The sequence below is a fragment of the Trichechus manatus genome, unplaced genomic scaffold, assembly GCF_000243295.1.
Source record: "Trichechus manatus latirostris isolate Lorelei unplaced genomic scaffold, TriManLat1.0 scaffold00087, whole genome shotgun sequence".
Classification (NCBI taxonomy): domain Eukaryota; kingdom Metazoa; phylum Chordata; class Mammalia; order Sirenia; family Trichechidae; genus Trichechus; species Trichechus manatus.
In genome coordinates, this window is record NW_004444023.1 from 5550938 (window position 1) to 5576865 (window position 25928).

Sequence of the window (25928 nt, forward strand, 5' to 3'; positions counted from 1 at the left end):
GCCGGGAAGGGCGCCAGCGTCCGGGCAGCCCTCCAGGGCCTTCCCGGCTCCCCCGGCCCCTGCCCCCGCCGGGGACACCCGCCTCGTCCCCCGCGTCCGGTGCCCGCCGCGCCCGCTCCAGGAACAGTCCAGGGAGAGGGCTGGGCGTGGTCCCAGGAGGGGAGGAGGCCAGGCCGGGGCCCCAGGTGGCCGGGACCCCAGGCCTTGGGGTCTGCTCACGCCTGCGGGCGGGACCGGAGTCCTAGCCCCCCAGCGCCGTCCCAGCGGGCAGAGAGACTCCCCCGCCCCGCCACCCGGCCGTCCTGCCTACGCTGGGAAACCGGACCCTCCCTCCCGCCTCCGGTTTCCCGAAAACTCCTGACTTGCAGATGCTAAGAATGGCTTTCTAGACCCGGCCTTCCTCTGCCCCCCTCCCCCAGCACCCTTAGGCCGGAGCTGGCTGCCAGCCCTTACCCACTTGAGACCCCTGCCCCTTCTTCCACTCCTCCCTCAGACCCTGAAGTCCGGGCCCCCAGTCTCCTCCTCCCTCTGACCCAGGAGTCTGGACCCTGAGCTCTTCCTCCCTCAGACCCCAGACCCGACGAGTCCGATCCTCGGGCCCCTTCCTCCTTCAGACCCAGGTGTCCGAGCCCCCAGCCCCTCCTCCCCGGGGACTTGGCATCTTTCTAGGTCCAGCTGTTATTTGTCGCTCTTTAGAGCACGCGGGCGGAATGTGGGGCGGCAGGGGGCGGGGAGGGCTGCGTCCCGGGGCCTCCTGGGAGTCTCTGGACTCCTTAAAGGGCTCCCCCTGGGGGCCCACGCGTCCTCCCAAGAGACCAGCGGGACGCAGCTGCCGTCGTAGGAGCAGGAGGAGTTCCGCTGCCGACATGCCTGAGGCAAAGCCAGGTGGCTGCCAGGACCTCTTCCCTGTATGGGGACGAGGGTCCTCTTTTCTGAATGGCAATTGAGGGTTTTTCTCTTTGTGGGATTGGGAGAATGGAGTGCCTTTTCCGTGTGGGGAGGGGGTTCCCTTCCTTGTGTGTAGGGGTAGGGGAGCCCTTATCTGTGTAGGGGAGTCCCTATCTGTGTAGGGGAGTGTCCTTTCCCTGCATGGGCAGGTCCTTTCTCTGTAGGGGCTTAGGGGGCTATCTCTGGGTGTAAATGGGGATTCTCTGATTGTGAATGGAGGTCTTTTCTTCTCATTGGGGCTGGGGAACCTGCGTGTGTAGATCAGGAAGTCTTTCTTGCATGACACTTGGGGTCCTTCTACTTTGGGGTTGAGGTTCTCTGGGTAGGAATCGGGGCCATGCCACCACATGAAGATGGGGGTCTTTCTCTGTAGAGGGTTGAGATCCTTGAGTGTATGAAGATTTGGGGGTTCCTCTCTACATGGTGAGATGTGCTCTTGTCTGCATAAGGATGGAGACCCTCCTTATACGGGGACTGGGGTCTTCCCTGTGTAGGAATTAGGGGACCTTCTCCATATAAGGGGTGGGGGTCATTTCTTTAAGTGGAGTTTGGAGAGCCTATTTCAATGGAACTGGGGGCATTTCTTTATACAGGGATAAGATCTTTCTCTCTAGAAGGAGATGAACACAGGAGACACAGCCCTCAGAAGTCCCCTCCCCTGGGGTGTTCAGTTCACTGGCCTCAGGCTAACTAAGTTCTGGGGTGAGGGTCCAGCCCCTCACTGCTACTGGGGCCCCAGCAGAACAGGAGCCAGCTGCAGGGCAGGTGGAAGGTGCTGCGGTCAGCACGGGGTGTCCAATTTCCAGCCCAGGGGAAGAGCTAATTATACCCCCAGATCCCAAAAGGTCAGGGCCTAGTGGCCCGGGTAGATGGGGCAGGGCCTGCTTAGGGTAAAGGGAAACCTGATCCCACAGACACTCAGGATTAGAGATAAATTTATGCTTCGAATGGGGGCCTGGACTCCTGGGTTTGAGGAAGAGGGGGCTGGAGCGCTGGACTTCTGGGTCTGAAGGAGAAGGGGGCTGGGGGGCCGGACTCCTGGGTCTGAGGGAGAAGGGGGCTGGTGGCCTCCACTCCTGGGTACCGGAAGAGGAGGGCAGAAGAACGTGGTCAACTGTGAATACCTCTTTCTTCCATGTCCCAGAGGCCAAAAAGGCCCCCAAAGACAAAGATGCCCCCAAAGAAACTCCCCCTAAGGATGCTCCTGCAGAGGCCCCCAAAGGTGAGACTGGGATTCTCTTGGGCTCATCTGAACTTGGCATCTCATCTGCCCCCGTTCCCCTCACTCTTGTGCACCCTTGGCACAACCTCCTGCCAGCCCTTCCTCTAGTCCAGCCCCTATAGGGCCCCAGAGCTGACTGTGCCCCTCCCCTGCTTCCAGTCCTCCCATGGCTCCCCAGTACCCCGGGACAGAGCCCAGCTTCTCAGCCTCACCAACATGCTGGCTGATCAAGTCCTGCCCAGCTCCGAATGCTCCAGGCCATCTTTAAGGCTCTCCTACCCACAAGGCCCATTCAAGACCATCCAGCCCACTACCCTCCAGTTCACAGATGGGGTAACTGAGGCCCAAAGGGAGCAGGAGCCTGGCCAAGGTCACACAGCCACCTGGGTGACACTGGATCTTTCCCAGTTCAGGGGAAACCACTTCTCCCCCTGCCCCCCGACCTTTGGTTTCCGAGCAGAGGGTCTTCACTGGCTCTAAGCCCCTTCCTCATTTTGGCCTGCTGCCCCCCTGCCCAGCTTGTCTCTGACCCCAGAATCCTGTCTCCTGAGCAGAAGCCCCACCTGAGGATCAGTCCCCCACTGCCGAGGAGCCCACTGGGTTGTTCCTGAAGAAGCCGAACTCTGTGTCAGTGGAGGCTGGTGAGAGGACCTGGGGAGGACGGAGCTGAGGCCAGGATTCCTGAGTTTGAGGGAGGAGGGAGCTTGGGGCCTGGATTCGCAGGTTTGAGGGCGGAGAGGCTGGGGGCCTGGACTCCTCAGCCTGTTCTGGAGGGTCTTATGATCCCTGACTTGCCCCACCCTCACCCTCACCCCGCATCCAGGAAAGGACACGGTGATCGTGGCCAAGTTGAATGGGAAGGAGCTCTCAGGCAAACCAACCATCAAGTGGTTCAAGGGGAAGTGGCTGGAGCTGGGCATCAAGAGTGGCACCCGGTTCTCCTTCCAGGAGATTCACGACTCTGCCAGCAATGTGAGCATGTGGGCTGGGGCTGGAGGTTGTATGGGCCCCACTTCCCAGAAGGCCTGTTGCCTGAGACCAAACTATGAGCCTGGAGCTTTGTAGATGGAGAATGAGATCCTCAGGAACCGAGGTTGTGCAGGTTGTTCGTCAGAGATTGTGCTGGGGAGGAGGGGAGAATGCTTGGGTTAGGTCAGGGTGCACTTGGTCGTGGCTGTGTGCATCCCAGAAAGGTCTCAGGGGGTCAGGGACTTGGGACCCTAGGGGTCAAAATTGTCCAGGCATTGGCAAGAGACTGAGCTAGCCCCTGGGTGCTGAAGCTTCCCCACTCTTGGTCTCTATCAGCCCTGGTGTGGGGTTGGGGTGGAAGGACTCAGGGAGAGAGTTGTGAAGTGGGCTCTGGGGATGGTGGGGTGGTGCTGGGAAGCGGTCACATGCACCCACACCCTGGCCCTGGCCCCCAGGTGTACACCCTGGAGCTGCACATTGGGAAGGTGGTACTGGGGGACCGTGGGGATTACCGGCTCGAGGTCAAATCCAAGGACAACTGTGACAGCTGTGCCTTCAACATCGATGTGGAGGGTACACTGGCTGGGGTAGGGGTGAAGGGCCATGGGTCTAGGGTGGGAGATGGATGAACTAGCCAGAGTATGCAGGTGTGGGGTGAGGGGGTAGAGGCTTTGGGTAGAAGTATGGATAGGTGGACCTTTGTCAGGGAATTCAAAATTGGGAGTGACAGTCTGTAGGCTTAGAATATGAGGATGTGCATGCATGCTTAGGCGGGAGGAGGTATAGATTTGGGGGTGAAAGCATTTAGGGTTTTGGGGTGCACGTGCGAAGGCTTAGGAGGTGGGTTATGTGGATTCCAAGGTCACAATGTACAGGCTTGAGAATGTATCAGGAAGGGCTTGGGGAGTGAGGGTGTCCACCTTTAGAGAGTAAAGAGGGTCCTGGAAAGGTTGTGCAGCCCTGGAGGGGCATTCTGGTCTTGGAGGAGACTTTGCCTCCAGCTTACGTTTCTTCCCTCCCGCCCCATTCCCTCCCCCCAGCACCTCGTCAGGATGCCTCTGGACAGAGTCTAGAAAGCTTCAAGCGTTCGTAAGTAACCCTGGGCCCTGGGGAGAGGGATCCCATCTCCTGATGCCAAGGACCGTGGCAGGGTCTCCCTTGGGACAGGGAGATGTGGGAGAAGGGAGGATTGAGAAAGGCAAAGAATGGGGATCCTGGGATGAGTCTGGGGGGACAGGACCACAGTGCGGTTCACACTCATCTCAATGACCACAGGGGTGAAAGGAAGCCACAAGGCGCAGGTGAGCTGGATTTCAGCAGCCTGTTGAGGAAGAGGTGAGTCAACCCCACCTGGTATAGGGAGGGGGAAATGGGGACTCAAGGAGGAAGAGGATGGTGGGTTAGGTTGAGGCAGTGCCTCTGTTGCTTCTCATCTGTCGTTCCTAGACTCGCGGCCCACAACTCAACCCCTCATTCATCCATCCACCCCCACTGGGCCCACCCAGTTTTCAGCCCATCAACCTATCCATCCCCCTGTCTATTCATCCATCTACCCAATCACCCACACCCCCATTCAGTCAACCAACTGCCCACCAATTCACCTACCTACCCACACTTTAACCCATTTGCCTCACATTCACTCTTCTTTCCACTCACCTATTCACCCACCTAGCCATCTATCCATCCACTTGTCTGTCCACCCACCCACTAATCCATCCATCTATTTAACCAGCTATCCACTTATCCATCTATTTATCCATCCATCCACCTACCCATATATCTTCCCACCTATCCATCCACCCATTTGCCCACATATCCAGTCACTCATTTATTAACCCACCCATTCATCTTCCATCCACCCATTCTGTCCATTCATTTGCCCATCCACTTTTCCACCTATCTAGTCATCCATCTATCCGCCTCTTCACCATCTGTCTACCATATATCCACCTTCTCATCTGTCTCTCCACCTGCTCCCAATTGAACCCAACATCCTATGCATCCATCTAGCCATACATTCCTCTATCAACTGTTCACCTCTCCACTGACACATTCATCCACCCAGACAGTTCTCTGTAAGACTAAGCTATATGAGATTGCTGTTCTATAGGTCAAAAATGTCTGAATGCTGGCAATTTCGTATGGTTCAATTTAATACTTGCCCAGTCACTCACATATTCATTATCTACTGGTCCCCCTATCCATTCTTCTACTCACCCATATGTCTCCATAACCAGATCCATGACAACCTCACTTACTACACCTTCTCCTCACTTATCGACTATCTCACTATCCCACATTTCTTGTTTACAACAATGGTAAAAAATCTACTATCTGACTGTTTTTCATATTAACGATGAATTTCTGGCAGTAACGAACGCTGAGGTGCAAGGTGAGAGTAACACTGGCTTTAATGGTTAAGGTTGTGGATCAGCTTGGCTGGGCCATGATTATCAGTGGTTTGGCAGTTATGTAATGATGTAATTTGGTAGTTATATAATGATGTAGTCAGCCTCCATTTTGTGATCTGATGTGGTCATCCTCCACTTTCACATAACACCAATTTCACGTAATGACTTGATCTTTGGAACCTAACCATGATGATAAGGAGAGGGTGTAATAGATTCATTTGTTTGTCTCTGCCCAGACAACCACCTACCCAACATTTTCCCATCAACATATCCATCCAGCAGCCCACTTAATCATTTCTCAACTCATCAATCCACTTAATTCACCCAACCACCCTCACCAACTCATCCATCCCTCCACATACCCACCCATCTCCCACCAATTCATCCGTCTACCCACCCACTCCCCAGCAACCCACCTGGTCATCCATCTAGCCATCCATTGACCTATCCACCCATCTCCTCCCTTGTCCCTTTCACCTCCCCCATCTATCAGTCCATCCACTCATTGCTCTGTACTTCAATCCAAATACTCTTATGACCCCAAATTCACCCGCTCATCCATCCTCTCTTTGTTCCTTTCCCTTCCTTCCAAAGATCTATGCATCTATTCATCCACTCTATCACTCATCAAACATCCAGAGGCTCCTGTCAACCAATCCCTGGGCTGAGATCAGAGGACAGAGAGAAGTTTGACTGGGTCCCTGACATTGGGTCACTTGCTGCTGTGGGTAGATGGGTCTGATCCAACAGATGCATACACAGATTGATACTATCCTGTGTGGTTAGAGAGAGGGACCCACAGGGACCTGTGAGAGCCACAGTGAGAGCAATCTACTTCCTGGAGGGAGATGGGAACTTTGGCAATGGATCTTGTGGGATGAAGAGGAGTCCATCAGGAAGGGAAGGTGGGGAAGGGTCATCCAGAAAGGGAAACATTTTATGCAAAGACTTGGAGGCAGGAAAGATCTTAATGTGTTCAGGGAAAAAAAAAAAAAAACAAGGAGCTTGGTTTGGATGGTTGTGGGAGTGGTGATGGGAGAAGGATCTGGAAGGTAGGTGGGGTTGTGAATGCCAGGCTGAGGAGGCGGGGCTTGTTCCTCAGGGCAATAAGGAGCCACGGACAGTTTTGAACAGAGAAAGGATGGCATCTGATGTGGGTGTCAGAAATATCCCTCTGAGGCCACTTGGGGAACAGACTGGAGGAGAAAAGACTAGAGGCCAGGAGCCAGGGAGGAGGCTGGGACAATGGTCCAGGAGGGACAGAATAAGGAATAACAGGTCCAGAGAGAGAAAGTGATTTGGTAAAGTCATACAGCAAGGAAGTGGAGAAGGCAGAGGAGGACCCATACCTCCTCACCGCTGGTGGCCCTGGTCTGCTCTCCCCACCCCCTAGGGAGGTGGCTGAAGAGGAGGAGGAGAAGAAGAAGAAGAAGAAGAAGAAGAAGAGTGATGATGATGACCTAGGTATCCCACCTGAGGTTTGGGAGCTCCTGAAAGGGGCAAAGAAGAGCGAGTATGAGAGAATCGCCTTCCAGTATGGCATCACTGACCTCCGCGGCATGCTGAAGCGGCTCAAGAAGGTCAAGGCTGAAGTCAAGAAGAGTTCAGGTCAGCCTTGGTCTTAGGGGAGATGGGCCCTGCATCATGGGTAGCTAATGTTTGGATCCTGAACCTGTCTTTTGGAGGCCCAGTCTGAGCGGTAACAGAGCCCTCTTCTCAGGGACCTCCAGATTCATAGAAGGCTTCCTGACCTTGACCTTGGAGAGTTCATGGTCTAGGGAGGGAGATTTGGCACCTTTGAGTATGGTGAAGGCAGTGGGAACTTCTTGCCTCCATCCCCTCTGCTTCCCCCAATCTCCAGCCTTCACAAAGAAACTGGATCCAGCCTACTATGTGGACCAGGGCAACAAGATCAAGTTGGTGTTGGAGATCAGTGACCCAGACCTTCCCCTCAAGTGGTTCAAGAATGGCCAGGAAATCAAACCAAGTGGCAAGTATGTATGCAGCAACCCTGGGTCGGGGAGATCCTAGACCCAGAGAGAGAGCCCAGAAATTGGGCTGACTATTCTTTTCTTTTTAAATCAATAACTCTCATTCCCTCCTCTTCCCATTCCCTGGTAACCATTAATCTACTTTTGTCTCTGTGCACTCGCCTATTCTAGCTATTTCATATAAGTGGGATCAAACAATATTTGTCTTTTGTGTCTGGCTTCTTTCACTCAGCATAATGTTTTCAAGGTTAATCCATGTCGTAGCATGTTTCAGGACTTCATTTCTTTTTATGACTGAGTAATATTCCATTGTATGGATGTACTACATTTTGTTTATCCATTCATCTATTGATGTACACTTGGGTTGTGTCCATGTGTTGGCTATTTTGCATAATGCTGGTATGAACATTGGTGTACAAGTATCTATTTGAGTCCTTGCTTTCAATTATTTTGAGTATATACCTAGCAGTGGAATTGCTGGGTCATAGAGTAATTCTAGGAGTCCCTGGGTGTCGCAAATGGTTAAGCGCTCTGCTACCAACCAAAAGGTTGGTGGTTTGAATTCACTCAGAGGCACCTCGGAAGAAAACCCTGGCAACCTACTTCCAAAAGATCAGTTCTATTCTGAGACATGTGCGGTTGCCATAAGTCAGAATTGACTCAATGGCAACTTTTTTTTTTTAAATTGTAATTCTATGTTTAACTTTTTAAGGAAGGCTGGCCACTCTTAACCCAGAAAGAGCACTCACAAACATACATGAAAAATGCAAATACCCACTAAAAAATAGACAAAGGCAATGAAGAACAGGAATTTAGCTAAGAAACACAAATTGAACACTTCCGCATAATTTGGCTTTGATGGGAAGTGACTCACCCTGCGAACTGTTGGGAGGACCTACCCCAGAGCTAGGCTAGTACTCCATGCCCTGGGTTGAGGTGAGACTTTTGCACCAGGTACTTGTTTGAGAATGTTGGTAAGAAGCGAATTCTCACCATCAACAAGTGCACATTGGCAGATGATGCTGCTTATGAGGCAGTCGTCCATGATGAGAAGTGTTTCACTGAAGTCTTCGTCAAAGGTGAGGCCAGAATTTGGGCCTGAGATTTCTTGGGGAGTGGAACTCTGGAGGGGTCCTGAAACTACTGCCCTCCTGTCCCCCCTGCCTCACAGTACCTCCAGTCCTGATCATCACACCCCTTGAGGACCAGCAGGTGTTTGTGGGTGACAGTGTGCAAATGATGGTGGAGGTATCAGAAGAAGACGCTGAAGTCATATGGTAAGTGCCCCTTGATCTCTGATGTCCATGTAACTACTTGAATCTGCTCTGATCTTTATGGAACACCCTGTGACCTGTCTCAGAGATTTCTACCTTTACTCGGTGGTTACCGCGAGACCTCAGCCTTTCTCTATAAATCCTGACCTTCACCCATGAACTCTTCCTGGAAGTTCTGGCATCTACCCATCCCTATGACCTATGACTCTTCTTTGGGGTCCTTTTTCTGATTTCTACTGTTTCACTGATTCACTAAATCATTTATTCATCTACCATTCATATATTTATCCCTTTATTTAATCAATCATCCATCCTTTGGTTCATCCAGCCATGTATCTACTCCAGCCATGTATCTACTCATGTATCCATTTATGAACCTGTCCAGTCATTCATCTACCCATCCATCCATCCATCATCCATCCATCATCCATCCATCCATCCATCATCCTTCATCCATCCATCCATCCATCCATCCAACAATTCATTCATCCACCCATCCATTCATCCAGCCAATTCCCATCAAGTCAATTCAGACTCATAGCAACCCCATGTGTGTCAGAGTAGAACTGTGCTCCATAAGCTTTTCAGTGGCTGATTTTTCAGAAATAGATCACCAGGCCCTTCTTTCAAGGTGCCTCCAGATGGACTCAAACCTCCAACCATTCGGTTAGCAGCCAAGCACATTAACTATTTGTACCACCCAGGGACTGCCTGGCTCCTGACAAAAAAACACAAAAAACAAAAAAACAACAAACTAAACCCACTGCTGTCGGATGGATTCCAACTCATAGCAACCCTGTACGACACAGTAGAACTGCCCCATAGGGTTTCCGAGGCCCTAAGTCTATGGAAGCAGACTGCCACATCTTTCTTCTGTGGAGTGGCTGGTGAGTTTGAACTATCAACCATCCGGTTAGCAGCCGAGCACTTAACCACTCCACCACCAGGGCTCACCCCCTGACACCCAGACCCAAAGCTGTGCTGGCCTCTCACTTGTCCTTTTTTCATCCCCTCCTCTCAGGATGAAAAATGGTGTGGAGATGATCCCAGGGGATTCCCGCCAGGCCCGATACCGCTTCAAGAAGGCCGGGAAGCGCCATATTCTCATCTACCCAGATGTAACCCAGGAAGACGAGGGTCGCTATCAGGTCAAAACCAATGGTGGCCAGTGTGAGGCTGAGCTCATTGTGGGAGGTAAGGGGACTCCAAATGGGGGAGGAGGCCATGGCTGTGCATGCTTCTTCTGGTGCCAAAGTGCTCCTCTCTTTCACTCACTCTCTTCATTCAATCTACCAGTAAGTCCTATTGGCTCCACCTTCAAAGCATAACTTGAATCTGATCACTTCTCCCTATTTCCACTGCTCCCATCTGGTCTCCTCACCTTTTGCTTGGACTATTGCAGTAGCCACCTCATTGGTTACTCTGTTTCTACTCCTCCCTCTCCTCCTTACGGCCAATCCCCACCCGTCACCCCCCCCCACATGCACACAGACACACAGACACAGACACACACACACACACACGCACACACAAGTCAGAATGATCCTTGTAAAATGTAAGCCAAATGGTGAAAACTAAATGAGATCTATTATCTAGTTAACAGTATTTTTGTTGTTGTTGTTGCTAATTGCCATTGAGTCGATTCTGACTCGTGGCGGTCCCGTGTGTGCAGAGTAGTACTGTGCTTCATAGGGTTTTCAAGGTTGTGACCTTTTGGGAGCAGATCATCAGGCCTGTCTTCCAAGGTGTCTCTGGGTGGGTCTGAACCACCAACCTTTTGGTTTGTAGTTCAGTGCCTAATCATTTGTGCCACTCAGGGACTCCAACATTATTGTACCAATATCAATTTCCCAGTTTGAATATATTGTTCTTGGGTGCTGTTGAGTCGATGTTTTGACTCAGCAATCCCACGTGACAGAGTAGAACAGCTCCATAGAGTTTTCTTGGTTATAATCTTTACGGAACCAGATGGCCAGGCCTTTCTCCCGTGGAGTAGCTGGGTGGTTTCAAACCACCAACCTGTAGGTTAGCAGCCAAGCGCTTAACCAGTTTGAATATAGCTGCACCACCAGTTTGGATATAATGCTATAGTTTTATAAGATGACCCCACTGAGGGAAGCTGGGTGAAAGGTACATGGGACTCTATGCACTATTTTTGCAAATTCCTGTGAACCGATATTCATTTCAAAATAAAAAGTTAAAAAAAGCTAAGTCGTCAATGGCCAAATAAATTCTGGTACAGTCAATTCTCATTCTCTGTGGATTCTGTATTTGCAAATTTGCCTATTCACTAAAATTTAGTTGTAACCCCAAAATCAGTAAGCATGGTGGCTTCGTAGTCATTCACAGACTTGCACAAAGCAGTGAAAACCCTGAGTTACCCAATGTGCACGTTCCCAGCTGAGGTGGAACAGAGTGATGCTCTGCCCTCGTTTCAGCTCTTACACCATCACAAGTGTCTTTTTCACGATCTGTTTAGTGCCATGTTTTTCACATTTTTGTGCCTTGTGTTGGTGATTTTACCGTTTAAAACGGCCCCCAAGAGTAGCGCTGAAGTGCTGTCTCGGGTTCCTAAGTGCAAGAAGGCTGTGATGGGCCTTATGGAGACAATAACGTGTGTGAGGTAAGCTTCATTCAGGCATGAGTCATGGTGCTGTTGGGCATGAGTTCAATGTTCATGAATCAATAATATATATTAAATAAGGCATCTTTAAACAGAAATACAAGTAAAATAAGGTTATGTATTGATCAGTTGATGAAACTGTTGTGACCAGAGGCTCACAGGAACCTAATCCTGTATTTCCCCTGGAGCAGTCATTCAGTATTTGCTAATTCAGTGTTCACAGTGACTTTGTAGAGCATAATTACTGCAAATAATGACAACTGACTGTATAGCCATATGCAGCCATAAAAAAGGAATGTTTAAAAATTTGCTCACATGCAAGGATTTCCAAGATACAGTGTTAGGTGAAAAAAAGCAAATATGCTACTATTTGTATGTGGGGGAAGAGAGGAAGGAAGGAAAGAGGGAAGGAAGGGAGGGAGAGAAGGAGGGAGGAAAGGAGGGAAGGAGGGAGGGAGGGAAGGGGAAGGGGGAGGGAGGGAGGGAGAGAGGAAGGTTTTTCTCTTTTCCCATTTTGTTCACAGCTGTATTCCCCAGTGCCTAGAACAGTGCCTGACACATAGTGAGTTCTCTCAGGTATTTGGGGGTTGTGATGGTCCTACTCCTTCCGTCCCCTTTCAGTGAAGCAGTTGGAAGTCCTGCAGGACATTGCAGATCTGACAGTGAAGGCCTCAGACCAAGCCGTGTTCGCCTGCGAGGTGTCTGATGAGAAGGTGACAGGAAAGTGGTACAGGAACAGGGTTGAGGTGCGGCCCAGCAAGAGGATCACCATCTCCCACACAGGGAGGTGAGGAGGAGGCCACGGAGGTGGCTAGGGTAGGGGTGGGATATGTGTATCCCTAGCTATAGCTGCATGTCATAGTTTCCTGGGCTGCCATAACGAAATACCACAAAGTGGGTGGCTGTATGTGTGCGTCTATAGACATATATATTTTGTTGTTGTTAGGTGCTGTCGAGTCAATTTTGACTCATAGTGACCTCATGTGCCAGCAGAGAACTGACTCATAGAGTTTTTTAGGCTGTAATCTTTATAGAAGCGGATTGCCAGTTCTTTCTCCTGGGGAGTCACTGGGTGGGTTCGAACTGTCAGCCTTTCAGTTAGCAGCCAGGCACTTAACTGTTAGCGCCACCAGGGCTCTACAATGGGTGGCTTTAAAGAACAGAAATTTATTGTCTCAGTTCTGGGGACCAGAAGTCCAAATCAAGGTATCAGCCATGTCGATTCCTTCTGAGAGCTTTGAGAAGGAACTGTTCCATGCCTCTCTCCTAACTTCTAGTGGCTGCTGGAGATCCTTGGCATTCCTTAGATGCATCTGCCTCTGTCATCACACGGCGACTTGTTTCCCCCTGTGTGTGTGGCTCTGTTTCCATGTCTGTCCCTTTCTTTTATAAGACGCCACTCAGAGGGGATTAGGGTTAGGACCTACCCTACTCTGGTATGGCTTTGTTAACGGATAACATCTGCAGAGATAAACTTCATTTCCCCAAACAAGGTCACAGTCATCTATGTAGGGGTTAGGACTTCGACATATCTTTTTAGGGGACACAGAAGATAATTTAGTAATGAGAAAAGCTAACATTTACTGATACTTACTATATGCCAGGCACTGGTTCAAATGCTTTACATGTATTTATTCCTCATCAGACTATGAATAGCTTCTAGCATCCCCATCTTACAAATGAGAAAACTTGAGGCACAGAGAGGTTAAGTAGCTTGCCCAACATCACACAGCTAGTATGTGGCAGAACGGGATTTGAACCCAGGTGACAGCATTCCAAAGCCCAGAATAAAAATAGCAGGCATGTAGATTGGATTGAGGTGGTGTTTTTCTAGGTGGCACTGAGGGAAAGAGATGGGGGCAGTCTGGCTCTGTGGTGGTCCCCAGGATGGCCTGGCCTGAGTCCTACCCTGCTCTCCAAACTCTTTAGGATCCACAAGTTGGTGATCGATGATGTCCATCCCGAGGATGAGGGAGACTACACGTTCGTGCCTGATGGCTATGCCCTGTCCCTCTCGGCCAAGCTCAACTTCCTGGGTGAAGATGCCCCTTCTTTTCTCCCCGGGGTCTCAAGATCCACCCTCCCAGGCCCTGGGACCCCTGGCTGCCTCCCTTCATGATTCCCTACCTGTACAGTGGGGCTGAGGGCAAGCGTCTGTCCTTCCCATGGGATGGAGTTAGCTGAGAAATGGAGAGAGAGCATTGCATACACTGAAGGGTGTCCACGTGGGAAGAAAAGTGGGACTAGGAATAGTTTGTGGGCCTCAACCTCACCCCAACACCCCAGTTCCCTGGTGATTGCCAGGCTTTCGTCTCTGCCTCTGGGTGGTGAAGGTGGGGTGAGGAGCTTGCTGGATTTAGACCTAACCTTCCAGTCTTCTTTGTCCTCCAGAAATTAAGGTGGACTATGTACCCAAGCAAGGTAAGGATCAAGAGTTACTCTGGTAAGCTAGGTGGCTGGACTCCTGGGCATGAGGGAGGAGGGGGCTGGGGACCCAGATTCCTGGAGCTGAGAGAGGAAGGGAATGGGGGCTCTGACTCCTGGGTCTGAGGGAAGAGGGGCTGTAGGCCTGGAATCCTGGGTCTCAGAGAGGAAGGGCCTGGGAGCCCAGATTCCTGAGTTTGAGGGAGGAGGGGCTGGGGGTCCCGACTCCTGCGTCCTTGTGGAGGAGGAGGATGGGGGCTGGACTCCTGGATCCCAGGAGATGAAGGAGTTAGGGCACCAGAATCCTGGATCTTTATGGTTGTTGGAACCCAGCTTCCGGGGGATCCTCTGGTGGGAGACTGGGAGGGCCCAGATGCCCACCCCTAAGGGCCCAGTATCTCTTCTCTGCCATCAGAGCCACCAATGATTCACCTGGACTGCTCTGGCAAGACCGCAGAGAATTCAATTGTGGTTGTGGCTGGAAACAAGCTGAGGCTGAACGTGGCCATCACAGGGAAGCCACCTCCTGTAACTACCTGGCTGAAGGGAGATGAGGTATGTGGGACTTCTCTGTGCCCTGGGTTTTTTCCCTCTCAGCTCTGCTGGATGACCTTAGGCAAGTTTCTTTCCATCTCTGAGCCTCGGTTTCATTGTCTGGAAAATGAAGATGAGATTCCTTCTTTAGATAATTGTTTTGAAGATTAGAGGTTATATTTGTCTATCACTTAATATAGGGCCTAGCACATGGTGGGCATTCCATCCATTTATCCATCCATGCATCATACAGCCATCCAGCCAGTAATTCATTCATTCATCTATCTATATATTCATATATCTGTCCATCCATCGGTCCATTGATCCATCAGTTCATCCACCCACCCATCCATCCACCCACCCACCCATCCATCCAAAAATATTTTAATCCTGCATGTTCCAGACCCTGGGGCAGTTCAAGTTTTCTTCTCACCTCTGGGATTCAGTTTCCTCTTCTATAAAACGGACAGACTTACCTCAGTCTTCAAGCATTCATTCACTCAGCAAACATCCTCTAAGGGTTCCTCTATGCCAGGCATTGAGGATACCACCATGAATCAGACCCAGCCCCTGCCTTCCAAGAGCCTTCAGACTTGGCAAGAGACAGTCACGGTCCAGGGAAGTCAGGGCTGAGAAAAAGGGAGATACCAGAAGCTATGAGAATCCAAGATATGGAGCCATCACTTTCAGCTGCGGGCATACAAGAATGCTTCCTGGAAGAGGTGACTCTTAGACGGGTCCTAAAGGATGAGTAAGAGTACTGCAGATAGAGAAGTGGGACAGGGAATTGCATGTATAGGGGACAACCTTGCAAAGGTTGGGGACAAAACAGTCTAGTGTTTTAAGTTAAGGATGGTGCTTGAAGGGTGAGGAATACAGGTGGGAGGAATGAAGAGGCTGGGTCTAGATCCAAAGGACCCTCAAAGGCCAAGTCCAGGGCCTTGTACCTTGTGTGATGGTAAGAAACCACTGAAGAATTTTGAGCAGGAGAGGAAGCATAGTCAGATCTGGGTTTGGGGAGAAGATGTAAAGCAAGGCAATCTCTTGGCTGCATCTAGGTATTCTCAGCCACTGAGGGCAGGACCCGCATTGAGCAGCGGGTTGACTACAGCAGCTTTGTGATTGAGAGTATTGAGCGATCGGATGAGAACCGCTACACTGTCAAAGTCGCCAGCTCCTCTGGTGAATGCATGACATCCATCTTCGTGAAAATTGTGGGTGAGCAGAGACAGCTGGAAGCGCTGGGCCGGGGGGGTTTCCCAGAGGCTATGAGGGGGTCCCTAACTCCCCTGCCTCCCCCTAGATGTCCCAGACCCCCCGGAGGCTGTGTGGGTCACCTCAGTTGGAGAGGATTGGGCCATCCTTGTCTGGGAGCCACCCAAGTACGATGGGGGTCAGCCAGTCACCGGTGAGTGCCCATATGCTAGTGTCCCCATAACCTCTGATCTCCCCTACCCCATAACTTCTCCTTTGCCTCCCAGATTCCTTAGGATCCTCAGTGACCTCCCTTGAAGACCTTGTTTTTCATCTTTGATGCCTCACAGTCCCTGTGGTCTTCCCCCATGAGTCTTTTCTCCCTAGGGACCTGAGAATTCTCACTTTGGCCAATGACCTGGAATTTTTTTGTGTGACCCATGACCTTTTCTTGATTCCTAACCCCATGACTGGTGGCCTCTAACTACTCTGTGATTCCTGAGATCAACTCTGGGCCATGTGACCTCTTTGATGTGACTCTTACTGCCCTACCTGACTTGTACCCCCACAACCTGCTTCTCTCTGGTTGGGGATCCTCCAGGGTACCTCCTGGAGCGGAAAAAGAAGGGCTCTCAGCGTTGGATGAAGCTGAACTTTGAGGTCTTTACGGACCTGACCTACGAGTCCACCAACATGATCGAGGGCATTTTCTATGAGATGCGAGTCTTTGCTGTCAACGCCATTGGAGTCTCCCAGCCCAGCATGAACACCAAGCCTTTTATGCCCGTTGGTAAGGCCTCCCTGGCCCCCTTACTGACCCCTCATCAATCTCTGACCCACATCCTGCCCTGCTATTGATCTCTGACCCATTGATCTTAAACCAGTCTGTTGACTTCCATTCCCTCTCATCCAACAACCCAATATATTGACTCCCAACCCCACCCATCTTCTTGATCCCTTCCTGATCCAATACATTCACCATTGTGACCCCAGGGTCTGTGCTGACACCTGCATTCCCTACTGACTTCTGATCTACCAGACTAACACCTATCCCTGACCTTGGAGACCTAACTGTCCCTTGATATTTTGTTGTTTTAATGATCCTTGATGATACTTCATTGCTCATTGACCTTTGTTCCACCATTTGATCCCTTTCCTGACTAGTGACTCCAGCTCTGACCCTTGGCCGTTCATTTATCCCCACAACCCCTTTCTCTGGATCTTTATAGCACCCACGAGTGAACCCCAACACCTGATGGTGGAGGACGTGACAGACACCACTGCCACACTCAAGTGGAGGCCTCCAGAAAGGATTGGGGGAGGCGGCATTGATGGGTACCTGGTGGAGTACTGCCTGGAGGGATGTGAGTGACCCTGTGAGGCCTGGTGGGGGGCAGTGGCTCACGCAGAGCCTTACCAATATCCAATCCAGGGAATTTAAAATGGGGAAGTGCAGGGAGAGATGACCGGTTTAGTGGGCTGCCCTTGTTCTGTGTTTGTAATAGCATGAAGTTCTACGATGGATGGGTGAAGTCAGGCCCCCAGTGATCAGCTTGCCCCTTCTCCCTTCCTTCCCTAAAGCCATTCTCCATCCAGCAATACCTTTTCTTCCATCTATCCTTCAATGCATCTATTTATCTAATACCTATATCCCTCCTTTCCATCCTCCTTTCTCTTTCCTTCTTTTTATCCATTTGTCCATCCATCCATCTATCCATATTAACTTTTCTTCCTTCCTTTCTTCTATCCATTTTTCCATCCATCCACCCATCTATCCATATTTAACTTTTCTTCCTTCCTTTCTTCTATCCATTTGTCCCTCCATCCATCCACCCATCCATTTCCTTATTTTCTTTCTTCCTTCCTTATTTTGTTCCCTCCTAATCATTTGCCTATAGTCATCCATCCATCCATCCATCCATCCTTCTGTCCATCAGAAAATCTTTTGGATCATCCAACCATGTATCCATCTAGTAATTTTTTTCTCCTATATATCTACTTACCACCATCTTTCCTTTCTTCCTTCATTCCTCTCCTCCTTCCATCTATCCACTCATATGACTATCTAATCATCTATTAACAACCTCTTTGTCCACCTGTCCATCCATCCTTCCTTCCATCCATCCATCCACCTTTCCATCATCCACTGAACAAACATTTATTGAGCACTAACTCCACGCCAGACCCAGTGCCATGCCTACAGAGATATCTCCAACATGGTCATCTCCCTGGAAAGACAGACCCGAATACAGATCATCTCGACACCATATCCCAGGCTTCAAAGTCAGACAGATGTGGGTTCCAATCCTGCCCCTGCACTTTCTAATTGTGTGACCTTGGGCAAGTCTATGATCCTCAATTTTTTCATCTCAAAATGGTGAAGACAATTCCTATCTTGCCAGGGTACAGTGATGACTGCATTCGGTAATGCATGTACATGAATGGATGGTTGAACTCATCAGCTTCTTCCCTCTTTCTCTTCCCAGAGCTTTTTACCTTGTTCCTACCCATGCTGACTCCTCCGCCCATCTGCCAGAGCCACTCTGATGTTTCAGAACCAAGCTTGTTAGAGTTTAGTCTGTTGATACTTGGTCTGACCCACACTGGTTTACCAATCCATGGGATCAAGCCAAGAGAGAAAGGCACATCACAAAAAAAGCAGGAAATTCGTTGAGCTGTCTCTAACCACTACCCCCAGTTTTCCCTCCCACGCACACCTGTATGCTTGCTCCCCTGGCCTCCTCCTCTCGTACCCTCAGAACATGTTCCCTGTTCCTTTGTCCCAACTTTGGCAGGAGAGCAGAGCTTAAAAGAGCTTTCTAGAATCAGACTGATCTGGGTTTCCTTCCTAATCCAACACTTCCTAGCTATGTGACTTTGGCAAGTTCCTTAACCTCTCTGGGCCTCAATTTACTGATCTCTAAAATGAGAATAACAGGGTTGAGGTGAGAATTGATGAGTTAATACATGTGGCACCCTTAGAACCTGGTCACAGTAAGTGCTAACAAATGTAAACTGCTGCTGCTGTTGGTGCTATGGTGAGGCCCAAGTGACCAGAAGGCCAGTGAGTTGAGGGTGTGCAGAAAGGCTCGGATGAAGGTCTTGAGCTCCACCAGCCATGCTCCTCTCTCCACAGCCAATGAATGGATCCCCGCTAACACGGAGCCTGTGGAGCGATGTGGCTTCACTGTCAAGAATCTCCCGACAGGAGCAAAAATTACCTTCCGGGTTGTTGGGGTCAACATTGCGGGACGCAGCAAGCCGGCCACCCTGACCCAGCCGGTCACCATCCGGGAGATTGTAGGTGAGTGACCCCTGATGTCCTAAAGACCAAGTTGGTGTCATTTGACCTGCCTTTTCAGTGGTCATCATTAGGGTTTCCCCGGTCAACCTCATCACCATTGGTCTCTCCATCCCTGAACTGTCCCCTCAACCCAGTGCTGACCCCCTTCCCTGTCTGTGCCCTCAGAGAAACCCAAGATCCGTCTCCCCCGCCATCTTCGCCAGACTTACATCTGTAAAGTGGGGGAACAGCTCAACCTCCTCATCCCCTTCCAGGTACAGGGAGCTAAGGGACCAGGGGTGAGGGGTAAGCTCCCACAGGTGGCACCCCTGTGTGTGGAGGGCCTGGTCTGACCTCTTTCCCCCCTCTGTGGGCACCCCCCAGGGGAAGCCGCGGCCCAAGGTGGTGTGGACAAAGGGTGGGGCGCCACTGGACTCATCCCGGGTGCACGTGCGGACCAGCGACACGGACACAGTGCTATTCGTGCGCCAGGTGGCCCGCTCTGACTCCGGGGAGTACGAGCTGAGTGTGCACATCGAGAACATGACGGACACAGCCACCATCAGCATTCGGGTCGTGGGTGCGCAGCCAGGATAGGGTGGGGGGCAGGCAGGGAGAGGGGGACCGTGGGCTGGGAGAGGAATGGACCAGGAAGTGATGAGAGCAGGGGAGGAGTAGGAACTGAGATGAAGACAGGAGAACAGGTGAGGAAGAGGTATTGGGATGGAGAGAGGAAGTGAAAAGACATGGGGGTGGGGAAGGAGGTGAGGCAAGATGAGGATGGCACAGAGGTGAGGAAATAAGAGAGACTGAAATGAGGGAGGAGGTAAGGTGGGAATGGGGTAAGGTGAGGAAATGGGAGTGGGGAAATGTATGAGGTATTAGAATGGGGAGACGAACTGAGGAGAGGCAGAGATGGGAAGAATTGAGGAAATAAAGAAAAACTGGCATGAGAAGAGAGGGTGAGGAGGGTAGTCATGGGAAGACACGGTGAGGAGGGTGGGTTTGGGGACAGGAGGTGAGGAGGGGCAGGTTGGGGACAGGAGGTGAGGAAGGGCAGGTTGGGGACAGGAGGTGAGGCGGGTGGGTGTAGGGGAGGAGGAGAGGAGGATGGGTGTGGGGAGAGGCGTGAGGAGGGTGAGTATAGGGGCAGAAGGTGAGGAGGGGCAGGTGAGGGGAGAGGAGGTGAGGGGGGTGGGTGTGGGGAGAAGAGGCGAGGATGGACAGATGTGGGGACAGAAGGCGAGGAGATGGACAGGTGAGGGACTAGAGCTGGCATGTGACCCTCCCCACCTCAGAAAAGGCAGGGCCAGCAGAGAACGTGATGGTGAAGGACGTGTGGGGTACCAATGCCCTAGTGGAGTGGAAGCCCCCCAGAGACGATGGGAACAGTGAGGTCACGGGCTATCTCATCCAGAAAGCTGACAAGAAAACCATGGTGAGAGACAAGAGGGTGGGGAAGGGGTGGGCAGAGGGGAAGAGCTGGTGAAGTCGCCAGAGCAGGTGTTGCTGTTCCCATTTCACAGCTGGGGACACCGAGGCTCTGAGAGGTAGGGAGGACAGGCTGGGGCTGTGAGGGAAGCCTTTTGGCTGAGATTTGATACATGATGGGTTTTCTTTATTTTTTCCTGGGGTAAAATTCACATAACAAAGTTAATCACGAACCATTTTAAAGTGAGCGTACATTCAGTGGCATGCACAATGTTGTGCAACCATCACCAACATCTAGTTGCAAAACATTTCCGTCACCCCAAAAGCAACTCCATACCCATTAAGTAGTCACTCCTCATTTCCCTCTCCCAAGCCCCTGGCAACCACTAATCTCCTTTCTGTCTCTATGGATTTGCCTACTGTGGATTTTTCATATAAATGGAAGCATACGACGTTTGTCCTTTTGTGTCTGGCTTCTTTTACTCAAATGTTTTCAAGGTTTATCCATGTCATTGCATGTATCAGAACTTCATTTTTCTTTATGGCTGAATACTGTTCCACTGTATGGATGTACCTCATTTTATGTCTCTATTCATCAGCTGATGTACACTTGGTTGTTTCCGTCTTTGACTATTGGGAATAGTGCTGCTATGAATGATGTTTTTTAAAATTTATTTTTATTTTTGTTGTTGTTGAGAATATACACAGCAGAACATACACTAACTCAACCATTTCTATACGTACAATTCAGTGGCATGGATTACATTCTTCAAGTTATGTAACCATTCTCACTCTCCTTTTCCAAGTTGTTCCTCCCCCAATAACATAAACTCACTGTCCCCTAAGTTTCCTATCAAATCTTTCAAGTTGCTGTTGTCCATTTGCTCCCTTATAGATTGATCTTAAAAGAGCACAATGCTCAAGGCAGACATTCTTTACTAATTAAACTGAACTACTGTTTGGTTTTAAGAAGACTTCAGGGATATTTTTGGTTTAAGGTTTAACAATTATCTCAGGGCGACAGTTTCAGTGGTTCATTCAGCCTCAATGACTCCAGAAAGTCTGGATTCTGTAAGAATTTTACATTCTGTTCTGCATTTTCCCCCTTTTGATCAGGATTCTTCTATAAATCTTTGATCAAAATTGATGGGTTTCTTTAAAGTGGGGCACACTTGGGTGTGCTTCTCACAACTTGGTCCTTCTTGTGTCTCTGTCCACTTGTGTGTCCCTGTGGGCCTGACCCTCCCTGTCCCTGTACTAGGAGTGGTTCACCGTTTATGAACACAATCACCACATCTCCTGCACTGTGTCTGACCTCATCGTGGGCAATGAATACTATTTCCGTGTATACAGTGAGAACGTCTGTGGACTCAGTGACTCACCTGGTGTCTCCAAGAACACCGCCCGTATCCTCAAGACAGGTATTGCCATTGCCCTCCACAGAGGTCCACCCTTGACTCCTCTGACCCTCTCCTTCTCCCCTGGGCTCAGTGTAGATGGCACCTGGTGACACAGGAGAGGGGGTTGGGTTTTTTCCCTGGGTTGGGGGACATTCAGGCAGCTCAGTCACCTTACAGGTGTATCTCCTCTCATCCAGGACTCACCTTGAAACCGTTTGACTACAAGGAGCACGACTTCCGAACAGCTCCCAAGTTCCTGACACCTTTAATAGACCGGGTGGTTGTGGCTGGGTATTCCACTGCTCTCAACTGCGCTGTCAGAGGCCACCCTAAGGTGCCTGGGTGGGGCCCCAAGATCTGTGGGTATGTGTGTGTCCAGAACCTTGGGAGGAAATCTTCAATAAGATAAAACCTCACTCCCCACCATGCCTGCTCTTCATCCCTGAGATTCATGGGATCTGCTCGTTTTAAGCCCATTTCCAACACCAAAAGCCCACTTCTGACACCAAAAGCACATTGCTCCCTTTCTTTCTATGGCTCAAACTGGACTTTCTAGCTTCCTGTTTCTCTCCTTCCCCGGCCAGAGCCCAGGTCTCAGAAATCACTCTGGCTTTCTGCCTTTTTCTCTGCCCCATGGCTTCCAGGTGACAGCTCATCTTGGCAGCCTGAGGAAATGGTCATTCAGTCTCTTTTTGTCTAATTCAAGGACAAATGTCAATCCCTCTGAAACAGAAACCATTGGAGGGTTTAAAATTTCATGGCTTTCTAAAGTCTTCCTGTTTCATCCATTTCCAGACTGATGTTTGGGAATGTGAACACTTGCAACTGTGAGCTCCCGTGACTTGGTTAGATTAGTGGTTGGCAAACTACTGTGGGCTAAAACCAGCCCACCACTTGTTTTTCTAAACAAAGTTATATTGAAACACAGCTATGACCATTCGCTTACACGTGGTCTATAGCTGATTTTGTGCTACCAAGGGCAGAGCTGAGTAGTTGCAACAGAGACCATATGGCCCACAAAGTCAAAACTATTTACTATCTGGCCCTTTACAAAAAAAGTCTGCCAACCTCTGATCTAGACCTCAGGGTTTTTTAGCTTCAGCCCCCTTAGGCACACCATGGATTCATTAGTTCACCTACTCCATCCACTCATGTTATTCACTAACTCCACTCACTCATTCATTCTACTCCTTTATTCACTTACCAATCCATTCATTTGTTCATTTCATTCATTCACTCCATTTACCTCATTCATTCATTCACTCATTTCCATTTATTCTTTCAACAAACATATTCAGAGGCTTTCTATGTGCTGTATGAACCAGACAAGAAGCCCCTGTATGCTGGGGGAAACTGACATTAACCAAAAGTCACTCAAGTAAAAGATTATAAATGGTGGTAAGTCTGGTAGAGAAGTGCAGGCAGTTATGAGAGTGTAAAATAGGTATTCCCATCCTGGTCTGAGTCCTTGGGTGGTGCAAATGGTTAATGTGCTTGGCTGCTAACTGAAAGGCTGAAGGTTTGAGTCAACCCAGGGGTGACTCAGAAGAAAGGCCTGGCAATCTACTTCTGAAAAATCAGCCACTGAAAACCATACAGAGCACAGTTCTACTCTGACACACAGGGGATCAGCATGATTTGGAATTGACTCAATGACAACGGGTTAGTGGTCCCAGTCTGGGGGCCAAGGAGTGGCATATGAGCTGAAACCTGAAGGATAAGAAGATGCAAATTAAGTAAAAAGAGGAGGGAAGGGCAGTGTTGAAAGAGGGAACAAGTCAGTGCCAAGGTCCTGAGATGGGAGCCTAGTCTGGTCTATTCTGAGGTGTGGCTGGAGTAGAGGGAGGGAGGGAGAGGGGTGAGGTGAATATGTTTTACCTGTGGCAAGGACATGAATTTTGGGGGGCCAAAGGGTGTAATGTTATGGATTGAATTTGTCCCCCTAAAATGTGTGTCAACTTGGCTAGGCCATGATTCCCAGAATTGTGTGGTTGACCTCCATTTAGTGATCTGATGTGATTAACCCACGTGTTGTAAATCCTAACCTCTATGATGTTAATGAGGCAGGATTAGAGGCAGTTATGTTAATGAGAGGCAGGACTCAAGCTACAGAATTAGGTTGTATCTTGAGTCTATCTCTTGAGATATAAAAGAGAGAATTGAGTAGAAAGGAGAGGGACCTCATTATTATCAAGCAAGAAGAGCTAGGAGCTGAGCTTGTCCTTTGGACCCGGGGTCCCTGCACTGAGAAGCTCCTAGAGCAGGAGAAGATTAATGACAAGGACCTTCCCCCAGAGCCAACAGAGAAAGCCTTCCTCTGGAGCTGGCGCCCTGAATTTGGACTTTGCGCCTCCTAAACTGTGAGAGAATAAATGTCTGTTTGTTAAAGCCATCCACTTGTGGTATTTCTGTTATAGCAGCACTAGATAACTAAGACAAGAGCTGAAGACAGAGAAGTAATGGGGGCCAGGTTATCTAGGACCCTGTGAGCCACAGGAGTGAGCTCTTTATTCTGAAAGCAATGTTGTCGTTGTTGGGTGAGTCAATTCTGACTCATAGCAACACCATGTGACAGGGGAGAACTGCCCTATAGGGTTTTCTTGGCTGTAATCTTCACGGGAGCAGATCTCCAGGTCTTCTCTCTCATGGAGCTGCTGGGTGGGTTCAAACCACCAACCTTCTAGTTAGCAGTCCAGTGGTTAACCACTGTCACCAGGGCTCCTATTCTGACAGCAACAGGGAGCCCTTAACCACTACCCTGTGAAGTAGAGAATATCAACCTGCTTTTAGAGGAGACTGAGGGTCAGAGAGAAGTGACTAGTTCTAGATCATTCAGCAAGGAGGTGGCACAGCCAAAACTAGAATCCAAATCTACTTCCAGAGCCCCCTTGTGCCATCACCCAGGTAATCCTAATTTTGCCTCCTCTCCTGCTCCCCTCAACAGCCGAAGGTGGTCTGGATGAAGAACAAGACGGAGATCCATGAAGACCCCAAGTTTCTGATGATTAATCACCAGGGGGTCTTGACGCTGAACATCCGCAGACCGTCCCCCTTTGACGCTGGGACTTATTCCTGTCGGGCTGTCAACGAGCTGGGGGAGGCGCTGGCTGAGTGTCGGCTGGATGTCCGAGGTGAGGATGCGGGGTCCGCCACATGTTGCCTGGCTGACCCCTACTTATGCCCTTTACAAACACAGCAGGAGGCCCCATGCTGAGCGATGCTAGGATCCTGAGAAGAGTTAGCCTTGGGCCCTCTAATTAGGAAGCTGAATTTAGACACTAACAGGAACAATGCAGGGTGATTAGTGCGATTCATGAAGGTGGCCCCAGGGCATTATGGGAGCTGGGGTGGAGGCAGCACCTGACCCAGCCTGGGCAGGAGGGAGAGTCAGAGAAGGTTTTCCAAAGGAGTTGAAGAACAAATAAAAGTGAGGTGAATGAGGAGGAGAAATTTGTTGTTAGTTGCCATGGGGAGCTCTGGTGGTGCCGTATTTAAGAAATCAGCTGCTAACCAAAAGGTCGGCAGTTCAAATCCACTAGCTGGTCCTTGGAAACCCAGCACCCAGCAACAACAAGGTGGCTTCAGGGACAGGTCCTAAATTCATGTGCCCCCACCACACCCCTGTGTGCTGCATTCATTGACCAAACGAAGGGAGCAAGTTTACGCCCAGTTCCCTGGGTGGGGCTAACGGTTAACGCTCGACCACTAGCTGAAATGTTGATGGTTCGAACCCACCGAGAGGCGCCGTCGAGGACAGACCTGGCCATCTGCTTCTGAAAAGGTCACAGCCATTGAAAACCCTATGGAGTAGCTCTATTCTGCACACATGGAGTCACCATGAGTCAGAATCGACTCGATGGCATTTAAAACCAAAAAACCCAAACCCACTGCTGTTAATTCCAATTCACAGTGACCCTATAGGACAGAGTAGAACTGCCCCATAGGGTTTCTCAGGCTGTCATCTTTGTAGGAGCAGACTGCCAGGTGTTTTCTTCCATGGAGCTGCTGGGTAGGTTCGAACTGTTGACTTTTCAGTTAGTAGCTGAGCCCTTAACCATTGCACCACCAGGGCTTCTTACTCACCCCTTTCTCATTTCCCCCACAGTGCCGCAGTGAAACCTTCTCTTCTGTGAATCAAGATAATTGCCTGCTGAGTCCTCATCCCAATCCCTGACCTTCCTGGTCTGTGCTTCCCTTTCCCAAGTTATCATTAAGAACCTGAGT

The 25928-nt window shown here is 50.1% G+C and overlaps 1 protein-coding gene across 1 annotated transcript; it reads left to right on the forward strand.

Moving 5' to 3' along the window:
- The first annotated feature begins 823 nt into the window (after positions 1-823).
- MYBPC2 (myosin binding protein C2) lies at positions 824-25919 on the forward strand. Its single transcript, XM_004381703.2, has 28 exons — positions 824-885; positions 2093-2170; positions 2725-2811; positions 2994-3142; positions 3595-3712; positions 4180-4228; positions 4415-4474; positions 6944-7158; positions 7412-7544; positions 8496-8620; positions 8713-8818; positions 9837-10009; positions 12060-12225; positions 13368-13474; positions 13830-13859; positions 14278-14417; positions 15455-15614; positions 15700-15804; positions 16192-16380; positions 16820-16954; positions 18727-18894; positions 19060-19148; positions 19258-19453; positions 20172-20311; positions 21566-21725; positions 21902-22038; positions 24649-24835; positions 25810-25919. Exons 1-28 carry the CDS (start codon positions 867-869, stop codon positions 25818-25820), a joined length of 3432 nt encoding a protein of 1143 aa, XP_004381760.1. The 5' UTR covers positions 824-866; the 3' UTR covers positions 25821-25919.
- Positions 25920-25928: the final 9 nt, after the last annotated feature.

Coding starts and splice junctions, on each gene's coding strand:
- MYBPC2 (XM_004381703.2), top strand. Junction 3,143..3,594: donor TTCACGACTCTGCCAGCAAT/GTGAGCATGTGG, acceptor CCTGGCCCCCAG/GTGTACACCCTGGAGCTGCA. Junction 4,475..6,943: donor AGCAGCCTGTTGAGGAAGAG/GTGAGTCAACCC, acceptor CCCACCCCCTAG/GGAGGTGGCTGAAGAGGAGG.